Source organism: Tarenaya hassleriana, unplaced genomic scaffold (assembly GCF_000463585.1).
Source record: "Tarenaya hassleriana unplaced genomic scaffold, ASM46358v1 Cleome13, whole genome shotgun sequence".
NCBI lineage: Eukaryota > Viridiplantae > Streptophyta > Magnoliopsida > Brassicales > Cleomaceae > Tarenaya > Tarenaya hassleriana.
In genome coordinates, this window is record NW_010963495.1 from 2471895 (window position 1) to 2488879 (window position 16985).

Consider the following 16985-nt stretch of genomic DNA (forward strand, 5'->3'; position numbering starts at 1 on the left):
CAGGAATGCATATCCCCTTTTCATTACAAGTCTTGATACTCCCATTCACACCATTGCTAGCTATGGCACCTCGGTCCACATAGTTTAGCAAGTTAATGACACAAAAGATTACGAGTAACCTGGAATTCGAAAATATAATACAATCAGCCTTCTGCCAAAGATCAAGTCCTCCGTAAATTCAGTTACTCGTTATTTGCTTTAACAAAATTATATATAAAGAAAAGATATGCGCAAGAACTTGCAGATCTTGAGTTCTTGGACAATCAACGTAGACAAAATGATGAATCAACGAAATCTTGAAATTCGAATTCTGGGTAAGGTTCAACAAAACAATGTTCATGAACACGCGCGGATCCGACAGCATTCGATATAATGTCTCAGTTCCAACCCAAACGAAGTCCCCAACTGTCGACCGGAAGAGTAAGAGATGCAAAGCAAGTGTTAAGATAATACCAAACGGGAGAAAGGCGGGAAGAATCGGAGGATGCATCGACGATAACCAAGCTCCGAACAGTCTCAGGCTCAGCCAGGGGAGTAGAAGACGAAGGGGAGAAGCTCGACGGGTCCGGAGAATCCCCGGAGGCGGCGGAGGAGCGAGGGAGAGAACGGCGGTGGTCGTGGCCTTCTTCTTCGCCGGTCACCATTGATCTAACAAAATGATTGGACTTAAGGGTCTTAGTTTCACGCAATCTCCATTAAAAGAAAAAAGTGTTTCACTCGCTTTTTCCAATAAGATTCTCCTTCGCTGTCATCTCACTTCTTTTATTGTTTGTCTTTTTTTTTAAAACAAATAATTACTCCGTTTGTTTCAATTTTTTAAAAAATATTATAAAAAAAATTATATATTCCTTATTTAATAGTTATATTCATTAATTATATATACCTTGATTTAATGGCTGAAATATAATTAATATTAATTAAGTTTATTGAAATTAACTAATTTTAATTAAGAATGAAATTAAAATTAGAAATTATTTTAAAAAATCATCTAAAAAATCTAAAATTGTTGTGAAAAACGAAGAAAATATAGAAGACCCGAGAATCAGATCGTTAACTAGAAACCGAAATCGATCGTTTGAGAGACCCGGGAACAATATTTCAATAATTTTCTTTTCTTGGAATTGTGTACAAATGAATGAGTGAAATGAGCTATTTATAGAAAATCTGAAGTTACTGTTTACGTATACGTATTTATGAACAGTAACCGTATGGCGGCTAAACAGTACCATATGGCGGCGTGAACAGTGTCCGGCTGCGTGAACAGTATCGTAGCTTCACTATTCATTTATAACACTCCCCCTTGGAGCTACGGTTAATCAAAATGTATTTGTGTGTCTTATACTGCCTCGTTCAAAACCTTATCAGTAAAACCCGTTGGGATAAAACCTGATAAGGGAAAAAGAGTGCAGTTCCACACTCCCCCTGTATATCGGATCAAAGGTCTCGTAGATGACACATTCCAATGTTATGTACATGTTTCTTGAACATTGTTGTCGGTAGAGCTTTTGTGAATAGGTCTGCTGCATTATCACATGATCGTATGTATCTGACTTCAATCTCCTTATTCTTTTCCAGCTCTTGAGTGTATGCAAAGAACTTCGGAGGAATATGTTTTGTCCTATCACTTTTAATATATCCTCCCTTAATTTGTGCAACGCATGCAGCGTTATCTTCAAATAATATTATTGGAGCTTTATTGGTTGATAATCCACTAGCTGTCTGGATATGTTGAGTCAAAGATCTAAGCCACACACATTCCCGACTTGCTTCATGTAGCGCGATAACTTCTGCGTGATTAGATGACGTAGCAACCAATGTTTGCTTTTGAGAACGCCAAACTAATGCAGTTCCATTGATTGGGCTGTCTGGATATGTTGAGTCAAAGATCTAAGCCAGACACATTCCCGACTTGCTTCATGTAGCGCGATAACTTCTGCGTGATTAGATGACGTAGCAACCAATGTTTGCTTTTGAGAACGCCAAGCTAATGCAGTTCCATTGATTGTGAAGATATAACCTGTTTGTGATCTTCCCTTATGTGGATCAGATAAATATCCTGCATCTGCAAAACCAACAATTTCTTGTTTTGTACTTTTAGGGAAAAATAATCCCAAATCGATCGATCCTTGAAGATAACGGAAAATGTGCTTAATCCCATTCCAATGCCTTCGTGTAGGATCTGAACTATATCTTGCTAACAGATTAGTAGCAAATGCTACATCAGGTCGAGTACAGTTGGCAAGATACATAAGAGCCCCTATTGCACTTAAATATGGTACTTCAGGACCAAGTGTCTCTTCACCATCTTCACGGGGGCGAAATGGATCTGTTTCAACATTCAATGATCTATTAATCATTGGAGTACTCAGGGGATTTGCCTTATCCATATTGAACCGCTTTAGTACCCTTTTTGTATAATTAGATTGATGTAGAAAAATTCCCGTATTCAAATGCTCTATTTGTAATCCAAGACAAAACTTGGTTTGTCCGAGATCTTTCATCTCAAATTCTCCTTTTAAATAGGTGGATGCATCCTGAATTTCACGGGGAGTTCCAATGATATTTAAATCATCAACATAGACAGCAATAATCACAAATCCAGACATCGTCCTTTTTATAAACACACATGGTGAAATAGGATTATTTGTATATCCATTTTTCACTAAATGTTCACTCAGACGTTTATACCACATACGTCCTGATTGTTTTAGCCCGTACAATTATCGTTGTAACTTGACAGCGCATAATTCTCGTGGTTTTGATTTCAATATTTCGGGCATTTTAAATCCTTCAGGGATTTTCATATAAATGTTTGTGTCAAGTGACCCATATAAATCAGCAGTAACAACATCCATGAGACGCATTTCTAAGTTCTTTGAAACTGCAAGGTTAATTAGGTATCGAAATGTAATCGCATCCATAACAGGAGAATAAGTTTCTTCATAATCAACTCCGGGTCTCTGTGAGAAACCTTGTGCGACAAGGCGAGCTTTATATCTAGCAATTTCATTGTGCTCATTTCTTTTGCGTACAAATACTCATTTACATCCAACAGGAGTAACCTCTTTCGGTTTAATAATGACGTGTCCGAATACATTTCGCTTATTCAACGAATCTAATTCAGTCTGTATTGCGTCTCTCCATTTAATCCAATCTGGTCTCTTTTGACACTCTGAAATGGATCTTGGTTCTGGATCCTCATTTTCATCAATTTCTTTTGATACATTATAAGAGAATATATCATCAATCTCTTTGATTTCTTTTCGACTCCATAATGTACCATTACTGATATAATTAATTGAGATCTCATGATTTTCATTGTCTTTATTTATACCATCATCATAAGGTACTTCATTTCTTTGATTTGGAACGCGTTCCTCCGAATCGAACATTTCATTTTTCTTGGGCCCTTTGCTCTTTCGGGGATTTTTATCCTTAGAACCAATAGGTCGTCCACGCTTCAGGCGTGCTTTGGAATCGTTTATTACATTTTCTTTCATTTGTTCTTTCGGAATTTCGATTCGAGGTGGGACATTCGCAGCATCTATATATGATCTTGTTACCTTAGTTGTATCTGCAAAAGCATCTGGTAATTGATTTGCAATATTTTGTAAATGTATGATCCTTTGAACTTCCAGTTCTCGTTGTTTTGCCGGGGATCAAAATGTGACAATGATGGTGTACACCAATTAAGATCATTTTTATTTCCCTCCATTCTATCATTTTCTCCCCCTAATGGTGGGAATTCATTTTCATTAAATTGACAATCAGCAAAACGAGCCGTAAAAATATCTCCAGTTTTTTGCTCAAGGTATCGTATAATGGATGGTGAGTCATACCCAACATATATTCCAAGCCTTCTTTGTGGTCCCATTTTTGTACGCTGTGGTGGGGAAATCGATACATATACTGCGCATCCGAATATTCTGAGATGCGATATATTAGGTTCTTGACCAAATGCTAATTGCAATGGAGAATACTTGTGATATGCACTTAGTCTAATACGAATCAATGTTGCAGCATGCAAAATGGCATGACCCCATACAGAAATGGGAAGTTTCGTTTTCATTATCAATGGTCTAGCAATAAGCTGGAGTCGTTTGATTAATGACTCTGCCAATCCATTCTGTGTATGAACGTGTGCAACTGGGTGTTCAACATCAATACCCATTGCTACACAGTAATCATTAAATGCTTGTGATGTAAATTCTCCAGCATTATCAAGCCTCACTTTCTTGATTGAGTATTCCGAGAACTGAGCCCTTAATTTAATTATTTGGGCTAAAAATCGGGCAAATGCCAGATTACGTGATGATAAAAGACATACATGCGACCATCTGCTTGAAGCATCAATTAATACCATAAAATATCAAAATGGTCTGCATGGTGGATGAATAGGTCCACAAATATCACCATGAATCCTTTCTAGAAATGATGGTAATTCATGTTCGATTTTAGCTTGTGATGGTCTGATTATTAATTTTCCTCTAGAACATGCATCACAAGGAAACTCATCTGATTGAAAAATCTTTTGGTTTTTCAATGGGTGACCATGAGAGTTTTCGAAAATCTTTCTCATCATAATGGCACCAGGATGACCCAATCGATCATGCTAAACTTTGAACATATCGGTAAACTTCTGGTTTACTGTGGCATATGATTCAATCACATTGATATTAGTATAATATAATCCCGATGATAGAGTGGGTAATTTTTCCAACACATATTTTTGTCCCATATTGATTGAGGTGATACACAAATATTCAATATCACCTTTATTTGTGGTTTCAATATGATATCCATTCAGTCGGATATCTTTAGAACTTAATAGATTTCTTTGAGACTTGGAGGAAAATAGTGCATCTTTTATAGCAAATTTTGTTCCTCCTGGCATTATGAAATCGGCTCTTCCGGAGCCTTCAATTATTTTTGCATTTTCAGATATAGTAATGACATTTCCTTTGTTTATTTTCAGACTAGAAAAATATTTCTTGTCTGTTAGTATTGTATGTGTTGTAGCACTATCTGCTAAACATATATCTCCTCCTCGATTTGCAGATTTAGCCATACTCATTATCTATTGAAGAACAAAACAACATAGTAAACATTAGAAAATATATTATAACATTATGACTAACAGAAATGATGACACATATACATAACTATTTTACAAAATGTAGACGCATTATTTATGCATATATGGATTATTACGAGGTTGATTACATATATAAACGATGCAACTATATATATGGCTTTTTATTCATAATCAACGCCATCTTCAGGATGCGCAAAACCATCAGCGAGGTCCATGTGTGTAAAATCTTTAGCACCACCAGCATTATCATCCGAATTGTTTATGACATGATTTGTCTCGACACCTTTCCATTTCGCTTCTTTAATCGATTTTTGGTAAAGGTCCACCAAGTGTTTAGCTGTGCGACAAGTACGTGACCAATGTCCTGTCATTCCACACCGGTGACATGTGCTTTCTTTCATCCGTTTGTTTGGATTATCATGTGTTCCCCCTCTATTATTGTTATGGTTTTGGAATGAGATTCCTCGACCACCTCCTCTATTCCAACTTCGGCTAACGCCACGACCTCGTCCTCGGCCTCGACCTTGACCTCGACCTCTACCTCGAAAATAACCACGTCCTCGGTTATTATAAAATATAACATTCTCCCCAGGGAATGATATATTTTCTGTAACATTTACTTCATGATATGGTACAGAACCCGTCGGCCGAGATGCATGATTTTTCATCAGTAATTCATTATTCTACTCGGCCAATAGAAGACATGAGAGAAACTCTGAGTATTGTGTATACCCTTTTTCTCGATACTGTTGTTGGAGGATAATATTCGAGGCGTGCATAGTTGAAAATGTTTTTTCCAACATCTCATTTTCGCTAACTATTTCACCACATAATTTCAAAATTGATGTGATTCGGTACATTGTCGAGTTATATTCACTAACAGTTTTGAAATCTTGAAATCTGAGATGAATCCACTCATATTTTGCCTTGGGGAGGATTACCGTTTTTTTATGATCGAAACGCTCTTTTAATTTTCCTCAAAGATCTGCATGATCTTTGATTGTCAGATATTCCTTTTTCAAATCATCATGAATATGATGCCTCAATAATATTAGTGCCTTTGCTTTATTTTCATTTGATGCACTTTTCTCTTTAATTGTAGCACCAAGACCTTTTGATTCAAGTGCAAATCAACATCCAATTGCCACGATAGATAATTTTTCCCCGATATGTCGAGGACCTCGAACTCGATATTAGCCATTCTGCCATTATGACTAAACAGAAAAAAAACAAGCCATATATTAGCTTTATTCATTATCATAGAGAATACAGCATAACGAAATGCATGATTACATATAAATTGCTATAATTAGTAACACATACACGAGAGGTAAGACCGCAACGCAAATTGGAAACAAAACTGGGTCGGGATTTTTATCAAAGAAAATACCAAACGTTGCTACTACAATTGCTACAACAAAGAAAATTTTAATAAAATCCATCTTGAGAGATTTTTTTATTTCGTGGGAGAAGAAGCGAGAAAGATGATTTAGGTGTGAGTTTTTGAGTGAATGGTGGAGTGTATTTATAAAGTAAAATTCACTATTCCTAGCCATTGGGGAGAAACCAAAATTTGATTTTTTTTTCTTTTTTTTAAATTGTAGCCGTTGGAGTTTTTTTTTATTTATTTAAATTTTATAAATGATTTTAACAATTTATATCATGAAACTATATGAAATAATTTATCAAAACGAATTGTTAAACTATTTTGTAAAATTAATTGATCATGCTATATATATAATTAACTAATTATTGAGGAAACAAATAATTTATAATTAATATAACGATATATAAAAGAATTTATAAAAACTTTAATCGTAAATTTTATTACTAACATATTTTGTTTGTTCAAAACATTTTTTGTATAAATGACCATCAATATTATATATGATAATATTTTGCATGATAAATATTTATTAATTTATATAGATTAGATAATATAATTGTTTATATGCGGCGGTATTACCGTATGCAAAAGTAAAATAATTAAGGCGACATTGTCGTCCATAAAGATAAAACAATTTAGGCGGTACGACCGTCCATAAATAACACAATATTTCAGATTAATAATTAAGGCGGCTCACCCGTCCAACAGTAACATCGTCCATAAAGATAAAACAATTTAGGCGGTACGACCGTCCATAAATAACACAATATTTCAGATTAATAATTAAGGCGGCTCACCCGTCCAACAGTAACAAATATTTAAGGCGGCTCAGCCGTCCAATAGTAATAAATAATTAAGGCGGCTTAGCCGTCCATTAATTTAAACAATAATTAACTGATATTTATATATAGCTTGGGGTTAATTCTATTCAAGCATCAATTAATATGTGTATATATCATTAGAGCGAATATATAATATTACCTTTGTCGTAGAAGAGCGTTCGTGCTGACAACGTGTTGTGAAAAACGAAGAAAATATAGAAGACCCGAGAATCAGATCGTTAACTAGAAACCGAAATCGATCGTTTGAGAGACCCGGGAACAAGATTTCAATAATTTTCTTTTCTTGGAATTGTGTACAAATGAATGAGGGAAATGAGCTATTTATAGAAAATCCGAAGTACTGTTCACGTATACGTATTTATGAACAGTAACCGTATGCGGCGTGAACAGTAATGTAGCTTCACTATTCATTTATAACAAAAATGACATTACTTAAAAACAAAAAATTTTGTCAACATTTGAGAATCTTCCTTCATCTAGGAGCTCATAACAACACTTGGCATATCTAATATGCCAACATTTGAGGTGAACAATTCTTACACAGATCGAGTTTTCTTTTAATTGTTTTATAGATTTTGATAAATTGATTGTACAACTGTGAGGATGAAGTGAACTACTTGAACAAAGGGAATGCAATGTAAAGCCCCCAGAAAAGGAAAAATTACATTCCCAAAACTGACCCATCAACCATTATTATAAGATAATTCAATGAAGAAGCCTGAAAACTGAGGTCCAGAGAGAAGAGGGCTTATGCCATTAATGGCTCAGTGCTTCCGCTTCATCTTAGCCGTCTTTCTCATTCTTTCACGCCTTTCTTCTTCCTCTATCAGCCTGAGTTGTTCCTCGTCTTCCTGCTTCGCTATCCTCTCACTGCATACATGTATACATTCACCCATTACCTCAAAGTAAGAAAAAACATCTACAACCCCAAAACCCTTTTCCCCTCAGTGTGTGATAAATCTTTCTGGCGTACCTTCGTTTCTCTTCTCTCATGATATCATCCCAGTTGGCCTCCATGTCACTATCATCGCCTTCATCCTCCCGCCCCGCAAACCGATCAGTCCTGCACAAACTCCACAATTCAACAAGGGTCCAAACAAAAAAGAGGCCTAGTGGCTTGATTGGACAGAGGCAGTTAGTTACCTGAACATTTGTCTAATCAAGCTGAGCGCTTCTTCATCCTCCGACATTTTAGGCTTCTTCTTCGGCCTCACTACATCACGTGCTGGAACTTGCTTGATCGGTTTGCTCATCTGGCATATGTTTCAGGTGTATAAGCACCCACACTTCTTACACCACCATAGTTACCAAAGACAGAAGGAGAATCAGATATCAGAAGCTGTACTGTACCTGGTGTTTTGCAGGAGGCACTGATTGTTTCTGGATCATTTGAGACCTTGTGGGTTCATGGGAAAACTTTCTCGATTCGACCCTTTGCCTAGGATCAGATGGTGGGAGTGGTCTCGAAGATGGGAGTGGTCTTGAAGATGATGGTCTCTGACCATTTTGAAGAGAACTCTTTGCGCCTGAGACAGAGACCTTCCTTTCCAGAGATGAAATAGGGGCCTTAGAAGGCAATGGCTTTGCAGTCCCTGCAGGCCGGCCAGGGCCTACTCCATTATTGTTGCCCAGCTGCCTTCTTTGATCTATTGGCACAGAATCAGGTTTTCTAGCAGAAACTGGCCTCTGAGAACTTAATTTGGAACTTGGTTGGCTACTCCGGCTGGTTGATTGATGCATTTGGCCATTCGCAGCTGGCCCCGGCCTCAAATGGGTTTGCCCATTTGTAGACAAACCTGGTCTTGGATGCAATTGACCGCCTGAGGAACCAGGTCTTGAGTGCACTTGGGCGCCCGAAGAAGCCAACCTTGCATGCGTTTGGCCACCTGAGGAAGCCAGTCTTGAGTGCATTTGGCCACCCGAGGAAGCCGGTCTTGAATGCATTTGGCCACCTGAGGAAGCTGGCCTTGAATGCATTTGGCTACCTAAGGAAGCCGGTCTTGAATGCATTTGGCTACCCGAGGAAGCTGGTCTTGAATGCATTTGGCTACCCGAGGAAATTGGTCTTGAATGCATTTGGCTGCCAGAGCTGCCAGGTCTGGAATGCATCTGCCCATTCATTGAAGCTGACCTCCCTTCCTCGTGAGCGCTAGGAGCAATTCTTCCATTGTTACCTGGTGACTGTTTGGGCCTCACTGATGATTGAGCAGATCGAGCCTCTTGAACATCAGCAAAAAACCTGTATAAGTTATCTCAATGAAAATGGTATGCTTAAATATCACTTAAATAACATAAAATAAATTTCAGTAAAGAAACACATACCAAAACTAGGAACAAGTCGGCTTTGCACAGGTGGATCCTTCCTAGAAACAGGAAGATCCACATTATCGGAAAAAAGGAACGAGTAATCTCTTGTATCCTTGAGTTTTTCAACTTTCTTTTTCACCTGCATGTTGAAACTGCCTATGAGGAAGGGAAAATTAGCACCAAAAACGCAACGCAGATAATGTTTATCGGCTGCCTCAAGTACCTCATTCACAACTTTAGGTCTCTTGTCATATGAACTATTCTTACAACCTGAGCTGCCCACTGAAACAGGTTTTTTGCTCTGCAAAATACAAGCAAGCTCACCATTATAAGAACAAGTACGGGATGAAGACCATAGGCTCAAGCTACATATGCAACAGCAACAGGCATATTAGAAAGATTCAGCAAACAATTGAACATGATAAGTAAAAGGGCAAGAAAGCTGCACATACAGCATGGCCTGACTTTAAGAGTCTAGAGGTCAATTGCTCATTCTCTAACAACGATTTGCTCTCTTGTATTACTCTTGAAGAAATAACAGGCCGAGAAGGGCCAAAGAAGGAACCGAAACTGCAGATGACAAAAAAGAATTAGCCATTTAACACAAACTGAATACTGAAACATGTCAAAGATAAACATCAGATCAGAGCAATTTCTGTCCTTCAACAAACAAAGCACTCACTCATTATATGGGAGTTTACTCTTCTTCTCCTGTGAAGATCGAGCATTCCCGCCTTCTCTTTTCATCTTTTTCCTAATCGAATCCTTCAAACGTTGACGCAATTCAAGATACTCCATCTCTTCTTTAGTAGGTTGTCTTTCTTTTTCTTCCTCGTATTCTGCCGCGTCTTCTTCTGGCACTTCGTCATCATCATACTCATCATATTCATCATACTCGGCGTATCCAGCATTCTCATCAATGTCCTGCATGAAACACAGAATTTAACTATGACATCTTACGAAGCAAATCTGAAGATTTACCAGAGGGAATGTAACGGGTGGTTTAGTGGCTTACATCTTCATATCCCCGCATCTCTGCTGCAAACTATCTTATAAAACAAATAGCGCCTGCAAACAATAACACAAGAAAGATTGCTTAGTTCGTTCACTTACAAACACCGATTTCACAGAAAATATTGCCGAAGTCGACATTTTTTTCTACAAAACCAATGTTCATGCAACTTTTACAATAAGAGGAAAGGAGATATGATATTCAATCCGATCAAACTGGGAATATCAGAGCTTTCAAGATGAATCTGATATCCCATATTTTTATAAAACAGCTCAAAAACAAATCTTTCAAGGGAAAAATAGCCTCAATTAACACATCTGAAGATCGTCCAGGATAAAATTGATCAAAACCTACACCGATCTAGAATGAAAAACTACATCAAAAACCTCACCAGGAAGAAATTAATCAGAAATAGATGAAAATATCAATTGATAAGAACGGAACAAACGCAAAAAAAAAAGGCGAATTCAAATTTGGTCATCAAGTTATCCGAAAATCGTCACTCATTGCATCGAAATCGAGCGAATTCAACCCAAAACAACATAATCCGCTGATCTCAAAGACGATCCAGAAAAAAAAAACCCACCAAAAAGAGATTCAAGATTCACAGATCTGATACGAAAACTAAACAGCATACCTCAATTAGATCGCGGGCACCGACGAAACTCGATGAAAATCGGTAAAAATCGATCGGGATCTGAAGATGATGGGGAAGAACAAGGCGATCGATCCCGGATGAGGCGATTGGAGAGAGGACAACGCGCTACGCAGATCGGTGATAAGTAGAAGGAAGCGGCGAAGAGATTGAAAAGGGATAAGAGGGGAGGAAGTCTTATTGGGCTTAGGTATTTCGCGGAATATAGAGAGGGAGACAAAGGGAAACGGAAGGACCCAGAAACAAAAGAGACCGATGCTAATATGCGCCATGGTGAGCGTTACCCCTTCCCTTCTCCCTTGGAGGAAATGGAAAATAAATAAATGTATATCTCCCCGTTGAACTTGAAAGGATAAAAGGGAAACTACCAAAAAGATTATTTCCCTTAAAAAAATAATATATTAGATACAGACAGAACTTTTAAAAAATAAATATAAATTTAAGAAATCGGAAAACGGTGACGTTTTAAAGACACGGCGAGAAATTCGGGAGATCGTTGCCGAGGAGCGGAGGAGCTGATCTCTCTCGATAAAGGGGAGCAGAATATTATTCTTTTAGAATTAAAGACTGTTTATACAAGTATTAACATCCTTAATCCTGGTTTTGTGATAATGGTTGATAAATTTTAAAAAATAGTTAATTGCTATATTTTGTCCGTTCCGAATTTTTTGGCACGCAATCTATACAAGTAGATTTTATAATAATAATAATAAAATAAGCTTATTGGGCCTAATAATCCTTGGGACATTGGGCCTCAAGTCAGTATTAAAATCTCTTTCTGGGCCTATTTAAAATGTCCATAATTGTTAAAATCTGTTCCGATGAGAATTGAAAACCGCAGCAATCCAACGGCTGAGATTTTTCCGGAAATTAACCCAAGATGGTTTCTGATTTCTCCCTCGCGAGGATGAGGAGAGAGCGACCGCCGACCGTAATATAAACCGAACAAAATAACCACGCACCAAATAAAAAATTCGAAATCCGGTTTCCTCTTCTGTTCCTCCTCCGGGAAGCGAAGGAACTCCATCTTCTCACTTTGATCGCATCTTCTCCATCGTAGATTCACTCTTTCTCTGTTTCGGGTATGTTTGAATGTGTATAGATGTGTGTATCTGTATCGAAATTGTCTCTTCTATGATTCTTTGCTTCATCGCTTTGATTTGCGGCTATTTTGATGTTCTTCGTTTTCATTTTTTTTTTTTTGGTAATGTTCGTTTTCATTGTTTTTTATGCTGATTCGTGAATTGTTAGTTAGGCTCGTCCAATATCTCTGATTTGTATGGATTTTTCGGTTGATCTGTTGTTTCTGGGGGTCATTTTGGCTTTAAGTTGTGTCTGGTCGTATTTTGGATAGGATATCACTTGAAGAAATGGAATTATCCCTTTGTCTTTGATCGATGAATACGTTTGTTCGATCTTTGATCTATTCCCACAAGGAGTAGAAATTTCAAGCTTATGCGTGATTAAATGCAGTGGATTTAGGAGTTGCCTGCTTTACCTTGCCGGTCTTATTTTTGTAGTCTTGATGTTTTCTCTCGACATCTTGCTTGTTCACCAGTGTATTGTTCTTGTACTTGTATGTAGTTGTTGGAGCGAATATAGTTTTTCCATAACTGGGCACTGTAGGATGGTCACTTGATCTGATGCAAATAAAAGGCGACTGTCATTGTAGGCTAGACAAGACGAGTTGCTTAGTGAAACTTTGCTTTGGTTAGCATGCCGAGATGATTCCTTATTTGTTTGAAGTCGCCCCATCCAAGCCCAGTGGAAGGGGCTATCGCGGGGGAGGGTGATTCGGAAGCGTAGGGCTCCAATGTTACCCGAGTTGATCTACGATCCATTTTTATGTTGCTCTATATATATATATATATATATATATATATATAGCTTGTGAGGATCATTGGAATAGATGCGTGCATGGATAGAGTACAACTGTACAAGTTATTTCCAGCTTGTTAGACATATGGTTTTCAGTTGTTAGATACCGTGCATAGCTGTGTGATTAGCCTCTGTAACCTCTCTTTAGCCTGGTCAAGCCTTGCACTTTTTGGTTATACTTTTTATTTTATGTAGGTGGAAATTAACGTCAGAATCACACCTCACTTTTGAGGTAAGCGTTTTTCCTCGGTGGTTTAGTTTAGCTTTTCTCTACATAGGATCTGTGTGAAATGGAATAGAGTTTCTCTTTTTCATGCTTCAGTAGCATTTCTTTTAGAGCAAAATTTTGGTCATTTGTAATGCTTCGTTGGTTTTTATGATCTGGTTTTGTGGTCTTTGGTTCTCTGCGTTCTTCTCCATTAATCTCCTCTGCATTTGGCAACTTCCAATGTGAAAACCATAGAGATCGATGATTTTTTGTTGTGGAAAATATCTGGGCATAGCAGCGGACCTGACATTTAATATTTGTTTCTTTTGCTCTTTGACATTTCAGGGGCTTTTTGTTGATTCTCTGAGTGAGTGTTTACGTGAGAATGGAGCTGACAAGCATTAAGGATGCATTTGACCGTGTTGCAAAGAAGCAGAAACTCTCCTATAGTAAAACACAGGAAGTGGTAGACAAGTTGGCTCAAGAAATAGAGAAGGCATTGCATATGATACAGGAAGCACCGCCAGATGCTCCACTTGATCACAAATCTATAGTTTCTGAACTGAAGAAAAAGTTGCTGGAGATTGCTCCAATCAGAGATTTTTGGCGATGAAAACGCGCGATATATATATATATATATATATATATATATAGCTTGTGAGGATCATTGGAATAGATGCGTGCATGGATAGAGTACAACTGTACAAGTTATTTCCAGCTTGTTAGACATATGGTTTTCAGTTGTTAGATACCGTGCATAGCTGTGTGATTAGCCTCTGTAACCTCTCTTTAGCCTGGTCAAGCCTTGCACTTTTTGGTTATACTTTTTATTTTATGTAGGTGGAAATTAACGTCAGAATCACACCTCACTTTTGAGGTAAGCGTTTTTCCTCGGTGGTTTAGTTTAGCTTTTCTCTACATAGGATCTGTGTGAAATGGAATAGAGTTTCTCTTTTTCATGCTTCAGTAGCATTTCTTTTAGAGCAAAATTTTGGTCATTTGTAATGCTTCGTTGGTTTTTATGATCTGGTTTTGTGGTCTTTGGTTCTCTGCGTTCTTCTCCATTAATCTCCTCTGCATTTGGCAACTTCCAATGTGAAAACCATAGAGATCGATGATTTTTTGTTGTGGAAAATATCTGGGCATAGCAGCGGACCTGACATTTAATATTTGTTTCTTTTGCTCTTTGACATTTCAGGGGCTTTTTGTTGATTCTCTGAGTGAGTGTTTACGTGAGAATGGAGCTGACAAGCATTAAGGATGCATTTGACCGTGTTGCAAAGAAGCAGAAACTCTCCTATAGTAAAACACAGGAAGTGGTAGACAAGTTGGCTCAAGAAATAGAGAAGGCATTGCATATGATACAGGAAGCACCGCCAGATGCTCCACTTGATCACAAATCTATAGTTTCTGAACTGAAGAAAAAGTTGCTGGAGATTGCTCCAATCAGTCACTTGGAAGCCAGTCAGAAAGAATTTAACGTGGCTCTGAGCAAATACCCTAAAGCTCTCGAGAAAACCCTGAATCCTCCAGATATGTCAAAGGCTTACAGAAACGTCGAGTTCGACACCCATACTGTTAACCAGATAATTGCAAACTTCTTCTACAGGGAAGGCATGTTTGAGATCGGTGATTGTTTCATCGCCGAGACGGGTGAGGCCGAATGTTCTGCCAGACAGTCTTTCATGGAAATGTATGAAATACTAGAAGCAATGAAGAAACGAGATCTTGGACCAGCTCTGAACTGGGCAGTGTCGAACTCTGAGAAGCTAAAGCAAGTACGGTCTGATCTTGAGATGAAACTCCGCAGCCTGCACTTCCTGGAAATAGTACAAGAGAAGAACTCAGCCGAAGCTCTGGACTACGCGAGAAAACATATAGCCATGTTTGCCGAAAGTTGCCTTCCAGACATCCAGAAGCTAATGTGTTCTCTCTTGTGGAACAGAAAACTCGATAAATCCCCATATGCAGAGTTCCTGTCACCAGCCCCGTGGAACAACGCGGTGAAGGAGTTAACCCGACAATACTGCAACCTACTCGGTGAATCCTACAAGAGCCCATTGGGCGTAACGATAGCAGCAGGTAACCAAGCATTACCTCCTCTTCTGAAATACATGAACCTGATGGTGAATAAGAAGCAGGAGGAATGGCAGACAATGGAGCAACTGCCCATCCCGGTCGAACTGTCGGAGGAATTTCAGTTCCATTCGGTGTTTGTCTGCCCGGTTTCGAAAGAACAATCCAGCGATGATAACCCGCCGATGATGATGTCTTGTGGGCATGTCCTTTGCAAGCAGTCTATCAACAAGATGTCCAAGAATGCCTCCAAATCCTTCAAATGCCCCTACTGCCCATCCGATATTGACGCAACCCAGTGTAGGCCGCTGCAGTTTTAGACGAAGCCCCCATAATTCGTTTCCTCTACCAAAAGTGTATACAGCATAAAAGAAGAAGAAGAAAGCCCCCTACAATGATATCAGTTTCCCACTCATCCCATCTGTCTGAATGTAATGTTGTGGTCTGTCTCATTGAACTTTGACCCATGTTTGTTTTGCTGTCTGTAAATAGAAATTCTTTCAGTGCTTATTACCAGGGGTGGGCGTTTAGGTTTGGTTCTTCGGAAGGATCATTGTCGAACCTTAATCCGAAAAGGAATAACTCGTGAACGCGTAATCACACATGCGGTGCGTGGGGACTTTAACCGGTTGTCACGTTCGCCTAGTCCGTAGGGTCATGTGCAATCAAATGAGTGCACACTCATTAGGCTGTACGTGGTTCTGTCGGAAATTCACAAAACCCCGACGCAGAAAGCGTCAAGGACCATTCAACGAAACAGCTCACCCTGAATGCAAAACCGGACCGAACCGAACCGAAAAAATGATAATTTTTCCGACCCGAAACCATTCTCAATTCTCGAACAGTATTATTTTTAGAGAACCGAATTTTCTCGGAACCGAATCGAACTGAACCGAACTTTAAAAAATCCCGAAAAACCGAATATTTTTAAAGAAAATCTATATTTTTTTTAATAAAACTAGGAATCAACCGAAACCGAACCGAACACAATATAAAAACCGATTGGTACCTATTTTTGTAAAACCGAACCGATCTATCTCGTCTCGAAGCCGAACCGTTTCCCGAAACGTCCACCCCTGTACCTATTTATTACAATCCCTTCGCATTAATTGTATGGTTCGATCCTCGCATTTATTTACATGATCTGCCCATTTAGATATTGCATCCCACCCGCATAATATTTCCTATTTTTTTGACCGATTGATTAGAGATTTTTGGCGATGAAAACGGGCGAAAAAGTTGGGAAAGAAGAGTATAAAACGTAGTGCGGGACACATTAGAAGCACTAGAAGATTGAGGCAATGATTATGAGAGATATTATTCAATGCACAAAGACCATCCCCCGACTCAAATGAGTGAATTGCGCCGTCAACATGTAAATCACGGGGATACAACCAATCAAGGTGGCTCCCATTTTGTGTCGTATATTTTCTTTTTAATATCTAATTCGACACACCCATTATAAGGAAACACGTTGAATACACCACCAGCTGCCTTCTTATTGATATTTAATCGGAAAAGAGAT

General features: G+C 38.4%; 3 protein-coding genes across 5 annotated transcripts in view; 1 reads left to right on the plus strand and 2 right to left on the minus strand.

The window, feature by feature from the left end:
• LOC104807652 (probable sphingolipid transporter spinster homolog 3) overlaps positions 1-706 on the minus strand; it is a 3873-nt gene extending 3167 nt beyond the window's left edge. The window contains exons 1-2 of one of the 2 annotated variants that reach the window (XM_010533025.2): positions 454-706; positions 9-119 (exon numbers count right to left, since the gene is read on the minus strand). In XM_010533025.2, the coding sequence (XP_010531327.1) occupies positions 9-119; positions 454-644 (302 nt within the window). In that variant the 5' untranslated portion in view covers positions 645-706. The remainder of the gene's footprint in view (positions 1-8; positions 120-453) is intronic. The other variant, XM_010533027.1, reaches the window with a different exon arrangement.
• Positions 707-7801: 7095 nt separating this feature from the next.
• On the minus strand, positions 7802-11577 carry LOC104807653 (protein SPT2 homolog). The gene is made up of 10 exons (XM_010533029.2): positions 11281-11577; positions 10647-10699; positions 10314-10555; positions 10084-10201; positions 9855-9932; positions 9647-9770; positions 8675-9543; positions 8468-8577; positions 8298-8387; positions 7802-8194 (listed from the first exon to the last, which is right to left on the minus strand). The coding sequence occupies exons 2-10, from the start codon at positions 10662-10664 to the stop codon at positions 8089-8091; spliced, it is 1755 nt and encodes a 584-aa protein (XP_010531331.1). The 5' UTR covers positions 10665-10699; positions 11281-11577; the 3' UTR covers positions 7802-8088.
• Positions 11578-12210: 633 nt separating this feature from the next.
• On the plus strand, positions 12211-15995 carry LOC104807654 (protein RMD5 homolog A-like). Of its 2 annotated transcripts, XM_010533030.1 has the most exons (3): positions 12211-12380; positions 13730-13967; positions 14821-15995. In XM_010533030.1, the coding sequence occupies exons 2-3, from the start codon at positions 13770-13772 to the stop codon at positions 15778-15780; spliced, it is 1158 nt and encodes a 385-aa protein (XP_010531332.1). In that variant the 5' UTR covers positions 12211-12380; positions 13730-13769; the 3' UTR covers positions 15781-15995. The 2 variants fall into 2 exon arrangements, with proteins under 2 accessions (XP_010531332.1, XP_010531333.1); XM_010533031.2 differs by lacking the exons at positions 12211-12380; positions 13730-13967 and adding an exon at positions 14060-14261 and having other exon boundaries at positions 14583-15995.
• The last annotated feature ends 990 nt before the right edge of the window (positions 15996-16985 follow it).